Source organism: Xenia sp. Carnegie-2017, unplaced genomic scaffold, assembly GCF_021976095.1.
Source record: "Xenia sp. Carnegie-2017 unplaced genomic scaffold, XeniaSp_v1 HiC_scaffold_20, whole genome shotgun sequence".
Taxonomy (NCBI): Eukaryota; Metazoa; Cnidaria; class Anthozoa; order Malacalcyonacea; family Xeniidae; genus Xenia; species Xenia sp. Carnegie-2017.
Window position 1 is genome coordinate 3,818,793 of NW_025813483.1, and position 21,195 is coordinate 3,839,987.

Genomic DNA, 21,195 nt, shown 5'->3' on the forward strand with positions numbered 1-21,195 from the left:
ACTGAAATCTTGGCATTTATGGTGGATTGTTGTAGATAACGTGGTTGAACTTCATAAAATTTATCCATTATTACCTCAAGTTGGTGATCATAGCTGGAAAAATGGTCAAATTATAGTAACTGTCCAAAATACAGATGCTATACTACCAGATGGAAATCTAAATAAACACATTTCAGTTAGTCATGGTATGAACAATGAAGAATGTCGACAACTTCTATCTGTTTTTTCTGATATTCATAATGAAGATGAAAATTTTTTAAAGGATTTATCAGACAAATTAGATCGTCAACCGCTGGTCCTTGCAAATGCTGCTTCCTACGTAGGTTGTGTAAAAAGTATAAATCCGACATTCACCTGGGAGCAATATTTTGATAAGTTGAATGAACGAGAGCGACAGTACATGGATGGCAATTTTCAAAAAAAAAACACAGCTTACTTAGGAATGAAAACTGTTATGTTAGCAGTGCAAAAAAATGCCGAAGAATCCATCTTGTTGAAACATGTTTTTAAACTTTTCTCAATAATATCTTTCGATCCCTTACCACAAGATGTTATAATACGATTTATTGAAAGCATTGATCCACAAATATCTGCAGAATATGTCTGTCTTCAATTAAAGCATTGTTCTTTATTCCTTCAAACAGAACACAACGACATCCGCCTGCACAGAGCTGTACACGAAGCCATCAAAAATTATTTGTCGCAGACCTTTGGCTGTAAACAAAACGAAAATAATTCTAAAAAGTCTGCAGCTGATCTTGCCTGTCAAGTTGCTTGGGCACTAAATCTCTTTAAAGAAAGAGAAGATGAAATCAAAATAATTCCACATCTAATTAAATTCATTACAAATTTATCATTTCAGCATTTCCTAAATAAGTTGATCGATGTAGAATCACCCTTTTTTTTCATTACAAAACAAAAACTTGATGAAAGAAATTGGAACATTGCCAAATATTTTGTAGATGTTTTGGAAAAATTTTTCAACTATAAACTTGCAACTAAAGCATTTTATGAAATAACAGAAATTCAAACTAGGGTGTTAGGTGATGATCATATTGATGTTTCATATTCGTACAACGAGCTGAGTGGGTTGCTTTGGAAGAATGGAGAATATGAAAATGCTAAAGATTTTCTCGAGCGAGCAATGCAAATTCAAGCAAAAACATTTGGACTTGACCATGTTGATATTTCGACAACGTACAACAATCTGGGTTTGATTTACAGTAAAATGGGAGAGTACGAAAAAGCAAAAGATTTTTATGAACGAGCGATGGAAATTAAAATAAAATCATTTGGACCTGACCATGTTAATATTGCGACAACGTACAACAATCTGGGTTTGGTTTACAGTGAAATGGGAGAGTACGAAAAAGCAAGAGATTTTTATGAACGAGCGATGGAAATTAAAATAAAAGCATTTGGACCTGACCATGTTAATATTGCGACAACATACAACAATCTGGGTTCAGTTTACAATGATATGGGAGAGTACGAAAAAGCAAACGATTTTTACGAACGAGCGATAGAAATTCAAATGAAAGCATTTAGACCTGACCATGTTAATATTGCGACAACGTACAACAATCTGGGTTTGATTTACGATCATATGGGAGAGTACGAAAAAGCAAAAGATTTTTATGAACGAGCGATAGAATTTCAAACAAAAGCATTTGGACCTGATCATGTTAATATAGCGACCACACACAACAATCTGGGTTCAGTTTACAGTAAAATGGGAGAGTACGAAAAACCAAAAGATTTTTATGAATGAGCAACAGAAATTATGTTAAAAACATTTGGACTTGAACATGTACTGCAATAATATACAACAATCTTCATTTGGTTATAAACAAACTATAGATATTGAAACTGAAGCATATGGACTTCTATTTATCTTTTATTTACTAGAAGTTAAAATATTCCTGTATTTGAGAAATCGTACAAGTAGATAGAAGAAGAGGAAATGAATTTGTAGCTCATTTTCAATGAAGAAGAAAATCAATTTCCCTTTTCATTTTAGGTATGTTTTTTTATATTAAAGATGATTAGAAACAGTTGTATTGTAGATTTCTTTTAACAAAGGTTCAAATAACAACAGTTGTATATTTATAAAAGGTATAAATATATTATTGACAATATTCAAACATTTGTATTTTCAAGTTTTCAACTGTCATTTATTTACTGGATAGTTTTAATTAAGAAACTTGTATAGAACTATCAAAGTATATTTATGAGTTTAGTTTGCAATATCTAGCTATTCAGAAGTTGTGAAGTTCCTTAAAATGAATGTTGTTGGGTCATTTTCTTGTATAATGAGAGTAAATACTGATCTTACAGCAACCATGATCATGTAACATCCTTTTTTGAAATGCTGAAAAGCCCACAAGATTTGCTTTGCTTTATAAGTATGAATACAGTCTTTTCTATATTTATTTCTATTCATTCATATAATTTACAAAATATGCTTTCTATTAATAAGAATTGTAGTTGTTTGAAATGGACATGCAGTTGTTATTTGATTCAATCATACTTGATTTGGGGACTAACATCTTAATTGTTGTGACAATGTTTGTTTGTTTTTTACTTTGGAGAAAATATTTATTTAATGATTGATTTAATCATTTAATGATTGATTCTAAAATACTTTATTATAGTTCAAACTATAAAGGCAATATAAAGTAAACGTTATAAATAACCTGAAGAAGAAAAAGCAGGATATTTTTGCCATAGCATTGACAGAAGTGAAAATGACACATTTAACTGTCCGACTACCAGATTTACTAATATGTAAAAAATCCCAGCAGTGGCGCAGGATACTTGTTAATTGTGGGGGGCACAAATTTATATATGCATGTCTTAATCCATTGAAAACAATGGATTTCAAAGGAGCTTAATGTGGCAGAACATGAATATATGAATATGTGCCTCCTACCCAAAATAAAGAGTCTGCTATGCCATTTATTCCCAGGGCATCTTGAAGAGCTCTGGCATTGTGTGTAACAGTTAGTATTTCATTTTGCAAGGAACTTCTTCTTATTTTTTTTCCAAAACATTATTTGAACATTAGAGAAATTGTGTACAAACTATAGAAAGTTTATATTAGGAATATATTTCTAGGGCAACACCCTCCTTTAAAGTATGTATCCATGTTCAGGAGTGAATGACATGACCAGACATTTTTGGCTAATGTCTTTACAACTGATAAGAACAGTAAATGAGTCATTTCTACTGGTGTCTTTACTATATGTTTGTAAATGTAGATCGTCCAGGTTGGTATAGTCCTAAGAAGGACTGTTTTTGTTGTTGTTGATTGACGTTTCGACAACCTTAGCGGTAGTCATCTTCAGAGTCAAAACCTTTACTATTGATATGGACAGTAATGAGTCATTTTCATTGCTATGACATTCATGTCTTACTTTTGCTATAGTTTATACTTTACATTGCTTTGAAACTGATTCTCCCAGCTACATAAATGATTTTACCACAAAATCGCAATACAAAATGTTGTGGTTATCTCTGATCCCAAGAAAATCAAACATAAATTAAAAAGAAGATTCACTACATTTAAATGTAAGCAAAAAAAGAACATTGTCACAACAATTAAGGTGTAAATCCTCAACCGTAAATAGAAAGAAATGTTGAATCAAGTAACCAACCAACCGTCATACGGCAGAATTATAAAAATCCGTAAATAATAAAGAATTCTGAAACTATACATACCGTATTCAATATGAAAATACTTAACATTCCCTACATCTCCATCGTTGTTGTATTAAGATTTCGAGACTATTTAGCAGCTGCTTCTGCTTCTGCTAGGGGGAAACATTAGAGAGCTTAAGCAACTACGTTTTACTGGACGGCAACGGCAAGAGGAAGTTGTTTTTATTTCCGTTCTGCGTTGTATGTATTTTGTTTACGCCGTCGGGCCTCCGCGCCGACGTGAAATACTTGTTTGAAGGTTGCCTCTAAAACCTCTCTAAAATTAATATGGCTGACAATTCAAAGAAAATGGAGTGGACAGATGAGCACGATTTATTGTTGATGAGAGAAATGATGGTTAGTGATCTGTTTCAATACAAAAAGGGAAGCCCCAATCGGGGATTAGTATGGGATTCTATTGTCGAAAACTTAAAACGGAAGCGCCAGTCTTTACTTGAAAAGACAAGAGAAGTGTTTGAGACCGGTGGAGTCTTTTAAAAGCTAAGTTCAAGCAGAAGATGCGCGAAGAAGAAAGGGCAAGTGGCATTGATGTCGACGAACTGTCGGAGAAAGAAAGTTTGATTGAAGAGTTGTGCCAAAAAGAGGACAGCTTCCTTGAGGTAGCATCAGTTCAAAAGCAAAAGGAAAATGCAAATGCTATTGATATAAGGATGACAGCCTTGGAACGAATGGGCGAAACATGCAAGAGAAAATCTGATGGGCAAAACTCAGATGTTAAGCTTAAGAAAGTACGCCGCGGAAGTTGTGAATTAGTCGAATATTTGAGAGAAAGATGAAGCAAGCAAATTGAAATCCGTCGTGCAGAACTAGAAGTAAAGCGAAATGGGCAAGAAATACAAAATCAATTGAGTACCCAAGCAGCTACACAACAAACAGAAGTCTTAAAAATGATGCAACAACAAAATCTAAAAATGATGGAGAGCCAAGCTTTACTTCTTCAGCAACAACAGCAATTGTCAACAGCATTTCTTGACATTATTTAGAGGTTCACAACCAAGTAAGATTGTGTTGTCACTTACAAGGAAAGAATTCTTAACTGTTGTGTTTTAGCAATCTGTGTAACTATGAACTTTTAATGTTTTGTTATTTGAATTATAATAACTTTCTCACTTACACTTGTCAGTATTTACATACATACTTGCTAATTGTTTGTGTGTTTAATAATGAGTCATTTTGGCATTCATTAATTAGTTATAAAGTAATTCTCCAAGGTTGAAGGATCTAACTGAAAAAACTTGGATGTTATATTTCCATACATGCAAGTGAGTGAATTTCTTAACAATGCACAGACAATATATGCTTTCCCAACACTACTTAGACCTATTTTGAGGTTTTTTTTGAAGTCCATGAACCGGAATGAGTTGATCACATCTCCAAACCATTCCACAGACACTCTAACTGAACTCATTTGCTTGTTGAATTCTTTCATTCTGTCTGTGATTACCCCATGCCGAAAAGAAGCTTGTAGATGAATCCTCTGTGGATAAGCGGGATCCCCATATATGCATAATGGTCTCCCATCCACAGAAAAAGCATTTTGTTCCAGGTCTTGAAGGAAGTTTGAGTCAGCCAGCATACCAGCATCATGTTTTTTTCCTTCTGTAATATAGAAAGTATTTGCCTGAGTTATAGACTATTTTTGCTTGTACAATATAGTGTTTACAATAATATTTTCATTTAAATAATATAAGCATACCAACTGGACCAAAAATATGTGCAATCAAACCATTTGGCAATGCCACACACTGGAACTTCAAAGAGTGAACTCTTTTATGCCCATTGTAAACAATTCGCTGATGTTTTGTTGGCCGTGAAATTGGTCTGACTGTTCCATCAATAAAGCCAAAGCAATTTTCATAAGGTGCTCCTTTTTCATGGATGGCATTGGCATAAACCTGTAGATATTCTGGGCTTAAAAGATCATGGTTCCATTCTGTAATTTTTTGCTTATGATAATTATAAATAAAGTCAGTGATGGTATTTGCAATCATACACAACTCAGCAACTGGTCGCCCAAATCTGCCAATCATGTCTGAAAATCGACAAGGGTAAGCAAGACGATTTAAAAGAATGCATAGCCCTTACAGTCCTAAACATGTTGTCCTTTGTGGACACTTGACTATTTCAGGGATTCTAAGATTTTGTTGGAGGAAAATCAAATCGTGTTTGTTGGCTCGGAATTCTACTTTACATTTATCCTCACTTAGATTATCTAAACAAAATGGCTCATAATTTTTGAATGGAAGCTCTGGGTTCCTTGATTTATATGCCTTGTACAATATGATCAATTCATATTCTGTAATGTAACCTTCTTCAAAAAGCACAAGACAAAAGTTTCGTATTGTTTTAAACGAAGACATGAAAAAGAGTTCACTTTCTACCGCCGCTTTCTATTACGAACTTTGCTTAAAGGCTGCTTTCCACTGTTGCGTTTTTTTTCCGTGCGTACATCCATAGATAAAAACGCACGGATTTTTAATCTCCAGTGCTGCGTTTTGCGTTGTGCATAAATTTAATGCGTGCTGCAATTCAAAATGGCGTCGAAAGAGGAGCGAAAATTAGCAATTCTACTTTTGCTTCGCCAAAGACGAAAACGAAGGAATAAATACAAAAAAATTAAAGATATTTTAAAGCGGCGAAAAGAACTGGGGGAATACCATCGGCTCATTCAAGAAATGCGGTTAAATGATCCTGAATCATTTTCTCAATACTTTGGGATGACCCCTTCGCGGTTTGATTTACTTCTTGGTCTGGTTGGGCCATACTTGAAAAAGAATTCTTTATACCGCGAGCCTGTGAGTCCTGAAGAACGCCTCGCTGTTACTCTTCGCTTTTTAGCAACAGGCGACTCTCAACAAAGCATAGCATTCAGTTTTTGACTTGGCCATGTTACTGTGACCAAAATCGTAGAGGAGTCCTCCGAAGCTTTGTGGTCTGCGTTGCAGCCGTTTATCAAGCCTCCAACGACAACAAGCGAATGGACAAAAATCGCAACAGATTTTTGGCAGTTGTGGAACTTCGCAATGTGTTGCGGTACCATTGATGGCAAACATGTAGTCATACAATGTCCCCCTTGGGCAGGTTCGTCATTTTTTAACTATAAAGGTAAATAAGAGTTCTTAGATAACGATATACATTGTAAATTTGCTGCTTAAATGTTGGACAAGTCAAGTAAAACTGCATCTTTGTGAATATTGTGATTAAGCGAGTATGATTTTTTAACAATTTTATATTTCCATGTAGAAACACATAGCATTGTTCTGTTGGCAGTTTGTGATGCTAGGTATTTGTTTACTCTAGTGGAAATTGGCAGTTCAGGCAGAAATGGTGATGAAGATGTTTTTGGTGAGTCTAAATTTTAAAGAGCCATTGAAGATGGCTGTTTAAAGTTACTATTTGCAGATCCCCTTCCACATAAACCAACAGAAGTTTGCCCATATTTATTCACTGCTGATGATGCATTCCCCTTAAACCATGGATGATGAAACCCTACCCAGGAAAATTTCTTGATAAAAAGCTCAAAATATTCAATTACCGTCTGTCACGAGCAAGGAGAGTTGTTGAGAATGCATTTGGAATCACTGCAGCTAGGTGGAGAGTGCTAAGAAGACCTATAATGGCTTCAGCTAAAAAGGTGGCAAGTATAACTAAAGCAGTCTGTGCACTTCACAATTACCTGATGTTAGAAGAATTCGGTATTCCTAATTCATCAAAAAGGTATTGCCCAGCTGGATTTGTTGACACAGAAGACAGGTATAATTGCTATTTTCTCCGGTTAAAATAACTTAAATCTTGAGCTTATAAAATGATGTTTTTTTTCTCTTAGTATATTTTATCTTATAGTTACTATAGTATATGCAAGTTTTGAATGCCTGTATCTAATTTTAAGTCAGTTGGTTATGGTCTTATCATCTTAAGCATCTACCACTAGTCACTATATGAAATGTGCATGATAATACAACTAAATGAAATTGCCACAGTATTCGATAACCTAAAATGTTATAACTAAAGAAATTTTTATAGGTATGGACAGAACCTGCCAGGAGGATGGCGATCTTTGACAGAAGGAGACACGGGTCTGCAACAAATTTCACGACAAGGAAGCAATAACTATTCACGAAATGCCAAATCTGTGCAAAATTTACTGACAAATTATTTCTGCTCACCAGAAGGGGAAGTACCTTGGCAATATGCGTATGTGCAAAATAATGGTAGACAAGAAAAATAAACCTGTTTCTGTAAAACAATTTTACATTTATAATATCATCTTATTAATAAGTTGTATTTATTTAATTAGCAAATGTATGTTTCAACTGAACAAAGAATAATCTGTTTCTTACAAACATCAACGACTTTTCTAAGTAACTTGAAAGTTAGTTCAATAACTTAAGTTTTCCACTTCATTTTACTTTACATCCTTCTCATGCTAACTGTTTGTTGACATTGAAGAGATTGCTTCACTTAAAACAATTTGAATTTTACTCATTGCCTTACTTTTGCTTCTTTATCCAACAAATGTAGCTGAGCAGCAACACTTTTACCAAATGCATCTTCTATAGTTACCATAGCTGATTGATTTTGCAAGGATTTCTCACCACCAGATATATATTCCATGATTTTTACATCCAAGGCCCGATCAAGTTGCTTTTGTGACATTGCTGCATAAGACCTTTTCTTACTTGGTTGTTTTGAAGCAACATTTTGAACGTTTTCAATAATCTCAAACGAAGGGAAAGATTCTTGAGAAAATGCCTCAATACCAACCGTTAAATCATCAGTAGAAGGTTCAGATGTGATGGTAAGTGGATCTTGGCATGGACTTGAAAGAACAACTGGTTGGAAATTGCTGTCCGAATTCTTTGTTCGAATATTAACATAAGGTTTCAGAAATGACATTGCCAAAAGGTATGGATAATGTGGAATTTCATCCACACCTGCTCCACTTTTTTTCCCATTTCCACTTAACACACGGACATATGAATCGCGTAGGTTTTTCCAAATTCTGTCTCTGTAGTCGTTTACTGGGTCAAAAAATATTTAAGAATACACTTCGTTTATTACAACACAACACAACATATGCATTTATATTACCTGAATACGTTGATTGACAAGCTGCATTCACAGCATCAGTCACTATTTGCCACGCATTTTCCTTAATATTTTTGTTCTTATAGTTAGTGTCTTTTGTATTCCAAAGCGCTGGGTATTTTTCAATTTCTTCAATAAGTTTCTCCTCAACTTTTGTATATTTTCCCATCTTTTTTCAACTTGTAAATCAATTGGCAAAAGCATGCTTCATTGTAAAGCACGTGATCTGTAAATTCATTTTCATTGGATAATTGCTCGCGTTTTTCAATTTTGCTGCGTAAAAGTTAAGTTGTGCTCAACTTGTGCGTTTACGCGCTTGGGGGATACGTACGGAAACGTAAGGGTACGCGCGTTGAAAAACGCAACAGTGGAAAGCAGCCTTAACTGTTTTAAATATACGCGGGAACGTCATGCTCGTCCCAGTCTTCTGCGATTTCTCACGACGCCGTTGTCGGATAAAACCATTGAGTTCTATAATAACTGGAGCGGCTAACTTTACTGGGGCGAGATGCCAAAAAAATGGCGGCCAACGGACGTATTTCCGCTGAAATGATCGCTTTGCAGAAAAATAATATTCTCGACCTCCCCCTGGTGTCTATAGTAAATTATAAAGAATTTTTCAAAAACAAACATGATATCACAGAATATGGATATCGTTAGTTCCATATTCTGTTGCGATATCTTTTTTGGCATTTCTTTTATAATGCCAACACTTCAATCGTTCAATTGTTGGATGTCGTAGTTTCCACAAAAAGGAACATATCGCTTCTCACAGGTGAGATAGTTCTTTCTTTTGTTAGTCCGTCAACGATTGAATAGCAATTATACATGCACTTGAAAAGCCATAAAATACATATTACAGATCGTATTTTGTAAGACTGACTTGAACGCCAAATATACTGATGTTTTCCTGTTTTTGTTTATAAAATTCTGCATACTTTTCTGTCATTTGTTAATGCATGAAATCGTAAATTTACCCATTTATTTGCAAAATAGTTTCCCTAAAGCAAAAACGACCCTGCACACATTTTGCTCTGTGAGTAAGTATCAAAAAGAAATGATTATCCCCAACGGTACCCATGATTTGAAGCAGAGCTTGTTATGTTCTATTTGCTGACAACATGCAGGGAAGATCAAGGAGTAAAGATGACTGGAAGATGTTATTGACCAGGCAGAGTCTTAAAAAATGATAATGCTGTAAAGATAATTGATTTATTGTCTGCTCTATCCAGAGTTATTTAATTTGATCATGGTTAAATTCTATGGATGGAGACAATGGATTCACTAAGGATGCCTTGAATGCTTTGAAGTTAAAGTTCATGATCCAAAGAAAGATGGCAAGGTTGTGTGTGTTTGATGCTTAATGAAATGTCAATTCACAAACATGTAAAATAGAAGGCCATAAAGTTTGTGTCTATGTAAACATTTGTACTGAGATTGATGATGACTCAATGCAGATGTGAAGCTTCAAACTGTATAAGCCATTGGGTTTTATGTAACTTAATGTTTAAATCATGTCATATCTTTATCAAAATATTTTAGTTGAGTGTTGTTTGAATGTTACTAATATCTAATGCACTATACTGAAGCATTAAAGATTCAGTGATGAAACCTTTAAAGTTACTGTACTGTATATTTCTTATATATTTCTTATATTTTTTTAAGAAACAGTGTGAGCTTATTTACCTATTAGAGTACAGAATGGAGATTTATCATATGCATTATTGCTTTTTTAAAGAAAAGTTTTCACTTTTCAAAGCTTTTCTACAATTTTTGCTTCTTATTTCTTATCATGAGATTGATGATATAGAGGTAATATAATACAATAATATTCTAATTTCTAAAAGGCTTTTAAGCTTCTAGCATAAAAGTACACTATAGGTATGTAATTCATTTGGTTTTATTGCCTTGCTATGACATATCTACTTGCACTTCATCATTCTTGTGTGAACAAAACACCAGATGTGGATACTCAGAGAACAAAATGCACTACCAACTGCTTATGACATTTATTATTGAGGTGAAAACTGTGTTAATCATTCAAATTGTGTACTTATATTGCAAATATAGGAAAAACAAAACAAAGTGAAAAAGAAAGGTAGGAGTATTAAAACTACAAATGAATTATAAACACCATTGGAAGAATAAGAGTTTTGATGATTATTTGCATTTTGCCCAATTCATATATCAATACAACAAAATAAAAATGTGCTACAACTTTACAAGTATTTGATGCAGTTGCACTTCAGAACATCACAAAAAGGTTACTTAAAGTAATTTCTATACAATATAGTTTGTTTTCATTTACCAAACCTATGCAGACTTGAGTCTTTTTGAAATTTCATATGAAACTCAATTACAGAAAATCCGTAAATATCCAGAGATTTAATATTTACTTTTTTAAAGAAACAAGTAAAAATCCTACAATTGTGGCGAAAAGCCATTACCCATTGCATGAAAAGAAGCAAAATAACAATGATGAAAAATAAGCTAACTTCTCTCTCGTGAACCGTGGAGATGAACTATGATATACTTTTTTGTATAGACTAAAGAGTTTAATCAATCAAACAAGTTTGACGCTGGTAAGAAAACGACGCACATCTGCATTCATACATGTGTAGCCGACATATAGGTCTTTCGTCGATAGTTATAAATGCATCCTCGTAGGAGCAGATAACTGACAACCACAGTTGACTCGCTGTTATGAATTTAAGGTTTTACCTTGATTTTCATCAAAAATTGCTTGCCGAATCCCAAATACATACATTTTCCTCACTCTTTCCTCAGGAGGGAGTGGGAAATTGTGAAATTTTCGGAAAAGCGGTCATTTTCGGTAAATCTCAGCGGCAACGGACGAAATCCGCCATTTTTTTTACAACATCCGATATCTAAGGCCGCACTTGAGATAGCCGCTCCAGTTATTATAGAACTCAATGGATAAAACGTTGTTGCTTAAGCTCTCTATTACATCCATTGAGTTCTATAATAACTGGAGCGGCTATCTTTACTGGGGCGAGGTCGCCAAAAAAATGGCGGCCAAAGGACGTATTTCCGCTGAAATGATCGCTTTGCAGAAAAATAATATTCTCGACCTCCCCCTGGTGTCTATAGTAAATTATAAAGAATTTTTCAAAAACAAACACGATATCACAGAATATGGATATCGTTAGTTCCATATTCTGTGACGATTCTTTTTGGCATTTCTTTATAATGCCAACACTTCAATCGTTCAATTGTTGGATGTCGTAGTTTCCACAAAAAGGTACATATCGCTTCCCACAGGTGAGGTAGTTGTTTGTTTTGTTAGTCCGTCAACGATTGAAAAGCAATTATACATGCACTTGAAAAGCCATAAAATACATATTAAAGATCGTATTTTTTAAGACTGACTTGAACGCCAAATATACTGATGTTTTCCTGTTTTTGTTTATAAAATTCTGTATACTTTTCTGTCATTTGTTAATGCATGAAGTCGTAAATTTACCCATCTATTTGCAAAATAGTTTCCCTAAAGCAAAAAAGACCCTGCACACATTTTGCTCTGTGAAAAGTATCAAGAAGAAATGATCAGCCCCAACAGTACCCATGATTTGGAGCAGAGCTTGTTATGTTGTATTTGCTGACAACATGCAGGGAAGACCAAGAAGTAAAGATGACTGGAAGATGTTATTGATCAGGCAGAGTCTTAAAAAAATGATAATGCTGTAAAGATAATTGATTTATTGTCTGCCTTATCCAGAGTTATTTAATTTGATCATGGTCAAATTCTATGGATGGAGACAATGGATTCACTAATGATGCCTTGAATGCTTTGAAGTTGAAGTTCATGAACCAAAAAAAGATGGCAAGAAGGTTGTGTGTTTTGATGCTTAATTAAATGTCAATTCACAACATATAAAATGGAAAGGCCATAAAGTTTGTGTCTATGTAAACATTTGTACTGAGATTGATGATGACTTGATGCAGATGTGAAGCATTAAACTGAATAAGCCATTGGGTTTTATATAACATAATGTTTAAATCATGTCATATCTTTATCAAAATATTTTAGTTGAGTGTTGTTTAAATGTTACTAATATCTAATGCACTATACTGAAGCATTAAAGATTCAGTGATGAAACCTTTAAATTTACTGTACTGTATATTTCTTATATATTTCTTATATTTCTTTAAGAAACAGTTTGAGCTTATTTACCTATTAGAGTACAGAATGGGGATTTATCATATGCATCATTGCTTTTTAAATAAATGTTTTCACTTTTCAAAGCTTTTCTACAAATATTTTGCTTCTTATTTCTTTTCATGAGATTGATGATATAGAGGTAATATAATCCAATAACTTTATAATTTCTAGAAAGCTGTTAAGCTTCTAGCATAAAAGTACACTATAGGTATTTAATTCATTTGGTTTTATTGCCTTGTTATGACATATCCATATGCATTTCATCATTCATGTATGAAGAAAACACCAAATGTGGATACTCAGAGAACAAAATGCACTACCAACTGCTTATGAAATTTATTATTGAAGTGAAAACTGTGTTAATCATTCAAATTGTGCACTTATATTGAAAATATAGGAAAAACAAAACAAAGTGAAAAAGAAGGGTAGAAGTATTAAAACTAAAAATGAATTATAAACACCATTGGAAGCATAAGTGTTTTGATGATTATTTGCATTTTGCCCAATTTATATATCAATACAACAAAATCAAAATGTGCTACAAGTATTTGATGCAGTTGCACTTCAGAACATCACAAAAGGTTACTTAAAGTAATTTCTATACAATATTGTTTGTTTTCATTTACCAAACCTATGCAGACTTGAGTCTTTTTGAAATTTAATATGAAACTCAATTACAGAAAATACGTAAATATCCAGAGATTTAATATTTACTTTTTTAAAGAAACAAGTAAAAAGAAGCAAAATAGCAATGATAAAAATAAGCTAACTTCTCTCTCGTGAACCACTGTGGAGATGAACTATGATATACTTTTTTGTATAGACTAAAGAGTTTAATCGATCAAACAAGTTTGACGCTGGTAAGAAAACGACGCATATCTGCATTCATAGATGTGTAGCCGACATATAGCTCTTTCGTCGATAGTTATAAATACATCCTCGTAGGAGCCGATAACTGGAAAGCTAGTTGACTCGCTGTTACGAATTGTAGGTTTTATCGTGATTTTCATCAAAAATTGCTTGCCGAATCCCAAATACACACATACATTTACCTCACTCTTTCCTCAGGAGGGAGTGGGAAATTGTGAAATTTTCGGAAAAGCGGTCAATTTCGGTAAATCTCAGCGGCAAAGGACGAAATCCGCCATTTTTTTGGCGTCACCAGATATCTAAGGCCGCGCTTGAGATAGCCGCTCCAGTTATTATAGAACTCAATGATTACATCCCGGGCGGAGAGAGAGGGTGCGTCTGCGATGCATTATGGTCAGTGTAGTGGATCATAGTTGATAATTATTGATAATCTTTGAAAACCCTAAGCATCTTTCACGATTAATAATCATTGATATGAATATTGGCTTTTCCCTTATTCGTTTAAGTGGCTTTTCCCTTCGAATAAAATCATGGATGAGATAAATGCAATGAAAAATTTGGAGATTTGTTTCATTAATGAACATTTCGATGGCGTGAACATTGAAAATGATTATTGTTTATCGTACTTTGATGGGAAAGAATTGGAGGCTTTGCAGAAACTTCAAGCAATTAATTCTATTAGCTTTGTTACCGTCGAAAATCATACGAAAGAGATGAGTAATAAGAGATTTACTCAAACAAGTAAGTGCGTACGCCAAAAAGCCGTAAACTGTATGTTTGACTTCGTCAATCTTACATCCAAGCAACTTAAATGAACACGGATAACATGAAACCAATCATGCTAATGTTAGTTAGGCCGCAAGCAAGGTTTACAAATACGTGTCTGAGGATGACTTTGAAATAAAGTCGAAAATTTACAGTTCACTTCTCGTCTTGTTTTGATTGATATTTTGCAATCTCAAGATGTCCTGTTTTTTCAGAATTTGTTTTATATTATATTTTTTTAAATTGTTGGCTGGTCAGAGTTTTTGGACAAATACATGTGTTGCTTGAAATAAGATCCCGACGACGCAAATACGCTTGAATAATCCCACTTAACACACTTAATTGAAAATATCGTTTTTTCCAAAAATGTGTTAATTGGAAAACATGAAAAACAATGATCGCGCAGATGTTGTAACTCAGCTATAGAATGAATTACAATACATGTTCTCGTAGATCATGCAGTTTTTGAAGACAAAAGAGGATATCTTCCAATTTCGTTTTTTGGCAAGCCATTCTCTATAAAAAGCACAGAAACGCGCAGGGGCGGATCTAGGATTTTTCAAACATCAGTCATAAAACGTCGGAGGCGCTCCGCACCTGGGGGGGTCTGAGGCATTCTCCCCTGAGAAATTTTGAATTTCAGAGTCTTGAAAATGCCATTTTCAGCGTTTTAGAGCAATACAAAATGTATTTTGTGGGCATCGTTTTTGCGTAAAAACAACACATTTTTCTTACGTTTTTTTTCAAAAAAAAAAATAAAGTGAACAATACTTGAATGTTTTGCCAAATTATTAGGCTCATTATCATGCCAAATATATGGCTCATTAGCATGTCTAGGAACGTAAATTTATTTTACAATAATGCTATTCAAAAACAGATATATTCTTTAAAATTTCTACCAAGTTGTCAGGCATAGACCCCCCAAGAGACCCCCATTCAAACCTCTATGTAATAAGTTAAGTTAGAAATTTGGTACTACAAGTGACAGTTCATAGATATAGAAAAGCTCAGACTTCAAACCATGCAAGTTTATTGTAACTCTTTACCCATCTCCACATCAGTGCCAGCAAATTCACCCTTGAGAAAAACTCAAAATTTTTTCTGCCAAAGATTAAGCAAAATTATCAGAGTGAAAATTTGCAGTTAAGTTAGCTTAATGCCATAAATGTTTATTAGGCATTTCACTAGACTATTATCTTCTGCAAGGTGTGCTATATAGCAATCACTAGTAGCATTGTATTATCAAATACAAACAGAATGTAACCAACATGTCTTTAATTATATAATTACATGAATGTTAAAATGGTTTGTGTCATGCTTACTGGTTGTGATAAATAACTTTCATATGATCAAAGCTTGTTTAAATGTAAATCTAAAACAATTTAGTTTAGAAATTATAATGATCATCAGAAAAATTACCTAGTGATCATGAAAATACTTTGCTGTTTTGCCAAATTTCAAGGTTTATCTGCATACATAGGAAGACATTTTTACTTTATAGAAAATGCTTTTCATACATCAATAGCCCTTGGAATTTATGGCAACAATCTGGTATGAGCCAGATTAACACACCTCTACATCTCTACATGAGGTGTTCAGTTAGAAAAGGGGACAATATGTGACATGGGACAACATTTCATGTATGTGAAATACTCAGGTTTAATACCATTCCAGTCAAATTGTCAAAATAAAAAGCTTCATGGATCATAAGACTCAAAATCACAGGCTATAGTAAACAGCTTCTCATGTAATCAATGTTAGTTTTCTCAAATCTTAAACAATATGTAGTATAACTGTCCAATGATTGAATGATCAATGATCATAAACTGAAAAGCCCCAAACATTTATGATAAAGTAAATAATAGTATGGCACCTTATGGCTACAGATTTTTTGTCCATTGAAATATATTTGCAGAAATGTAGGATTTCGCTGCCATATAACGGCCACGATTCCCCAAGCATTAAAGAAATCATAGCTAAAAGTCCTTCGGCAACAACAATTTTAGAAGCATCAATCTGCTTACCATACGCCATATTAACATAAATCGCATCACACACTCGCATAAATTGACTTTGATATATTGCATTCATGCATACACTTCACTTGTCCTTTACTTACGATTTTCGATGTAAATTTCTGCTGATAAAACTCAAAACAATGTTGGCTTTCTTTTGAACATCAATGACTGAAATGTCGCTCGCGAGATAGTCTTTGCCAAGCATTTACAATTCATCCATAAATTTTCACCCTCTTGAAAAATTCCCAGTTTGGAAAGCAGCATTCATGTCAACATATGAATTTGTAAAAGATTTCCATAAATTCCATCTGATTGTAGTTTAGTTTCTATCATGCTTCAGAAAATTACTATGAACGATCAAACATTCAATTCAGACATTGATCTTGACTATGTTAGTTCAGTTGGCTATCAGTCGAAATCGGTCAAACCAATCACAGTAAGACAAAAATTCAAATGAACCAATTGTAAGATAGCAATTGGACTCCCTTATAGGTCCGGCCACCCCTATAATCGGTCGAGATTATTCCAGACTGTCCACTGATCTGGCCATTGACCAATAAAATAGCGTTTCTGGCATTCATAGACTCCTTTATAAGTCGAACCAGTCAAGCCACCCCGCTTATCAGTCGGTTATTCCAGGTCAATTAAAATTCAACTGATCTGGTTACCAAGGAGATATTCATTGCATTAGTCATTAGTTTTCAATAATAAATAAAGCTGGATTTTTATCACGAAGTAAATGCGATAATAAAGTAAGAATAATTAATGAATTTTTAATTAATATGAATAGGTAATTTTTGAATTTCAAACATCAGTCGCGCGACGGATTTGACATACTCTAGATCCGCCCCTGGAAACGCGGCATTGTCTCCATGGACCTAATAAGGTACGTAAATCAACATCAATGATTAATCACCAGACAACAACATCAAAGATATAAAAAAGTCTTTTTATCAAAAATTTCTAGTTATTAACACTGCCTATAAAAATGTTTGTAGAGTTAACTATTAAAAAATCTTATTCAGTAAGAAAGAGAATTACATTCGCTATACATTAAAGAAGAAATATTTGGGCTTTTTACATATATATAGCGGGTAAAAAATTGCGTTGCTTTATTACACATCCAGGATGGAAGAGGAGGTTATAGTGTACAGTCAGTGGGAGACCACGAATATGAAAAGAAACAGCGAGTTAGACTACAAAACAGTCGAAAACTCCAGTGCCCTGCAACTTTGCAAATTCGCTGCATCGAGATTTTTGATGATTACTTCATGGACAAAAACGCTTGTCAATCCAACAACGCCATAAAAGTTGCCAAACGTACGCTTGTAACTAAACTAAACGAGGCCCTTAATAAAGAGAACGCAAAAGTCCGTAGGTCCACGCGACTTTACCTAAGGATACCGCTAAGCTCTGCTCACCAAAAACACCCAGTGGGAACTGAGTTATCAATTGGCCAATACGTCGATTCACGTGTCGTGAAAAAAATCTATGATTTGGTCGAACAAAATATTACCAGCGTTGCTGAAGTAAAGCGATGGCTGGACAATTTCGTAGAGAACGATCTATTTCGAGATGTTCCAAAAACACAGGTTCCCAAAAAAGCAAATCGACGATACTATCCATCCCGGCAAGACATTCGAAATCACATTGGTAGAGCCATTTCTTCTTTCAAATCTTGCGACGATGACCAGGAAGCACTTGCAAGGAAAGTTGACGAGTGGAAAGCAAAAGATCCCACTTCGAATTTTTTTTATAGGATGCGAGAGGAAACGACAAAGAGAAACGACAGCGATAGAGTATCCGCAGAGCAAAGCTTTTGTTTGTTCATCAAGAACAATGGCAGCAGCGTTTGTTGACAAGATATGGATACGAGCTTGTTTTGATGGATGCTACATACAAAACAACGAAGTATGCGATACCCTGTTCTTCATTTGTGTTCACACAAATGTTGGCTACAAAGTCGTGGCCGAGTTCATGTGCCAAGCAGAGGACAGAGAATTTATCAGTGAAGCTTTGAACGTTGTCAAATCATGGAATCGTGATTGGACCCTAAGTATTTCATGGTCGACTATTCAACAGCCGAGATTGGGGCGATCGAAGAACAGTTTCATGACATAACAGTCTACATCTGCGATTTCCACAGAATTCAAGCCATGCAAAGATGGTCAAAAGCAAAGAAGCACAACCTAACACCAGAAGAACAGGAAATGTTCCTGAGCCAAATGCAGAGAATATCATTTGCAAGCACAGAGAGTGAGTATGATGCCGAAGTCACCAACTTACGGAAGTCTGGATTCTATGAAAAAGTTAAAGACTATACTGAAAACACATGGCTTTCGTGTTGAAATTTGAGCAAACCAGAGTGTTCTTGCAAAGCTTGGAAGAAGACTCATTACCCTTGCAAACATTTTTTTGCAATATTTTCCGCCAATCTAGAGTGGAGTTTCGACTCTTTGCCTGATCACTACAGAAATAGCGTTTTCATTACACTTGATAATGAACATTTCACCATTATAAACTATGATATTTCAGAGAAAACAGCAGAGGAGAAATCAACAACCATAGAAACGCCGGAAGACACCAAATGCGACATCGAAAGCACTGCAGATAAATCCGAAAAGTCTTTTCATCCTGCTTTTAATTCTAAATTGTGCGAAGGAAAATTTCAAATCACGACACACCCAAGTTGAGAAAAGTTCTTCATGAGAAACTGGATGCTATAAAAAACACGTCCTTTCTCGTTGATAAAGTTGGTGATCTTCAAGCAGCTATAGAATCGGTAGACAAAATACACCAGAAACTAATATCTTCTTGCCCAAATGCAAACGGAATTTTGCTTCGAAGTAGTCCGGTGAAAAAGAAACTAAAAATCAATAAAACAGAATACCATCAAGTTTTCCACAAAAGCCTACCAAAACGGAAAAAATGGAGAAAAAAGGATATACTAGCTCAGGTACGTATGATGTAGTGAAGCAAGATCACAAGCAGAAGTTAAGGGGCCGTATGAAAAAGACATTGCTAAGTATTTACTAAAAATAATTATAATCAATATATCGTTCACCATCGGGTATGATTTTGTTTCTGTAGAAAACTGAAAAAATACCCATTTGCATAATTGAAGGGATTGAGGATGATGCACTATACAATTCAGACATTGTAGTCGCACAACGTACTAGCTTCCCGCAAGAAGACTTTGACGCAAATAAGGGTTGTGGTGATCATTCCCAACGGTAACGTATAAATCAAATGTCCATTTTTATACAAATTATTGGATAATTCACTAGTATTTATGGTATATAACAGCTTTAAATATCCTTTCTTTGAATCAAGCAGAAAACACGAACCCTTGTCAAGATTAATAAATGCAACAAAGATGGGGTTCAAATTGCACGACGTATTGTTAGATTTCGGGCAGACACAACTAACACTCGGCGATTTGTGGACACTTATTCCGCCTAAAGTGGCACGTATGCACAGTTTAGAGACATCGTCATTAACAAATTTCCATCCTGGTTGGCTAATTGATAAGGTTGGTAAGCGTCTAGGCTAAATAACCAGTGAAGACAGGGAGTTAGAAAATGGTAGCTATGGGGCTTTCGTCCCTTTATATTTAGGGGCATCCCCTGTTTTCTTATAGTAGGGGCACCCCTACTTTAAGAAAACAAAATAACATAATGAATCTTACTAGGAATAATTTCATATCACCATTAGGTAGTAAAACAAAATGGGCTGTAATAGAATCGTTTTCTGTCTCGTATTAGGTATTGCTCGTAACAAACTACACTAACGTGGTTATTTCTGAAAAATTAACCCGCTCGTCATTTGCTGCAGCGCACCATACTTTGAATTTGCGATTGAATCTAATGTACACAATATGTAAAAAACATGATGTTATTGCCAAATTTTTCTTCCCCTATTGATGCCCCTGACTGCCCTGAGTGAAGGTATAAAATATACGAACATGATAGAGCGTAGGATTTGCGTGACTAAGGGAAAAATGGTTCTGAAAATACACTGTTACTAATAAAATGTACATATTAAGTCTTTCCTCCATACCAAGTTAGTGTTCGTTCATTTTCAGGTGGTGGAAGCATCTTTGTGGATGTTGACTTTGGAATATAATGTTTTCGCTGCAGATGCATCTTTGACAACAATAGCCAAACGTGGGGCTAGCACCCGTTTGCTGTGGTCTGGCCAATGTTTTTCTTCTGTGTCAAAAATATTTGTTCCTATTAACGAGTATGGTATTCATTGGACATTGCTGGTGAGCAAATGTAGTAACTACTACATGTAACAGGGAATGCAGAGTCAGGGAGGGTGGAGGTGGGACTATGGCCCTCAATTTTGAAAATTTTAGATTTGTCTTTGGATCCAAATCTTGCAACTTTTGCATCTTTAGTGGTGGATGGATACATACCCCCCCTCCCCCCCCCCCTTAATGAAAAATGTGCTCTGTGGTCCTCGCATAAGAACACTGAAAGATTTACTCTTTTACTCTTCAAGACTGAAGGAAATTTTTTCTACCATCATATAAATTATTTATGACAA

At 34.7% G+C, this 21,195-nt stretch overlaps 3 protein-coding genes and 1 long non-coding RNA gene across 4 annotated transcripts; 2 read left to right on the forward strand and 2 right to left on the reverse strand.

Annotated features, from left to right (window-relative positions):
• Positions 1 to 2,595: 2,595 nt before the first annotated feature.
• LOC124443397 lies at positions 2,596 to 4,833 on the forward strand. The gene is made up of 2 exons (XR_006947654.1): positions 2,596 to 3,269; positions 4,303 to 4,833. It is a non-coding gene; the product is annotated as an uncharacterized LOC124443397 (long non-coding RNA).
• A 70-nt stretch (positions 4,834 to 4,903) lies between these two features.
• Positions 4,904 to 5,750, reverse strand: LOC124441059. Its single transcript, XM_046991488.1, has 2 exons — positions 5,417 to 5,750; positions 4,904 to 5,319 (listed from the first exon to the last, which is right to left on the reverse strand). The coding sequence occupies exons 1-2, from the start codon at positions 5,748 to 5,750 to the stop codon at positions 4,904 to 4,906; spliced, it is 750 nt and encodes a 249-aa protein (XP_046847444.1).
• Positions 5,751 to 7,107: 1,357 nt separating this feature from the next.
• LOC124443384 lies at positions 7,108 to 7,967 on the forward strand. Its single transcript, XM_046993879.1, has 2 exons — positions 7,108 to 7,473; positions 7,744 to 7,967. Exons 1-2 carry the CDS (start codon positions 7,199 to 7,201, stop codon positions 7,946 to 7,948), a joined length of 480 nt encoding a protein of 159 aa, XP_046849835.1. The 5' UTR covers positions 7,108 to 7,198; the 3' UTR covers positions 7,949 to 7,967.
• A 235-nt stretch (positions 7,968 to 8,202) lies between these two features.
• LOC124441067 lies at positions 8,203 to 9,146 on the reverse strand. Its single transcript, XM_046991498.1, has 2 exons — positions 8,812 to 9,146; positions 8,203 to 8,741 (listed from the first exon to the last, which is right to left on the reverse strand). Exons 1-2 carry the CDS (start codon positions 8,975 to 8,977, stop codon positions 8,203 to 8,205), a joined length of 705 nt encoding a protein of 234 aa, XP_046847454.1. The 5' UTR covers positions 8,978 to 9,146.
• Positions 9,147 to 21,195: the final 12,049 nt, after the last annotated feature.

Excerpts from the sequence above, each read along its gene's own strand:
- LOC124441059 (XM_046991488.1), bottom strand. The coding sequence starts at position 5,750 with ATGATTGGCAGATTTGGGCGACCAGTTGCTGAGTTGTGTATGATTGCA. Across the intron at positions 5,320-5,416 it reads ACATATTTTTGGTCCAGTTG|AAGGAAAAAAACATGATGCT; the intron begins GTATGCTTATAT and ends TCTATATTACAG.
- LOC124443384 (XM_046993879.1), top strand. The coding sequence starts at position 7,199 with ATGATGAAACCCTACCCAGGAAAATTTCTTGATAAAAAGCTCAAAATA. Across the intron at positions 7,474-7,743 it reads TTTGTTGACACAGAAGACAG|GTATGGACAGAACCTGCCAG; the intron begins GTATAATTGCTA and ends AAATTTTTATAG.
- LOC124441067 (XM_046991498.1), bottom strand. The coding sequence starts at position 8,977 with ATGGGAAAATATACAAAAGTTGAGGAGAAACTTATTGAAGAAATTGAA. Across the intron at positions 8,742-8,811 it reads TTGTCAATCAACGTATTCAG|TAAACGACTACAGAGACAGA; the intron begins GTAATATAAATG and ends TTTTTGACCCAG.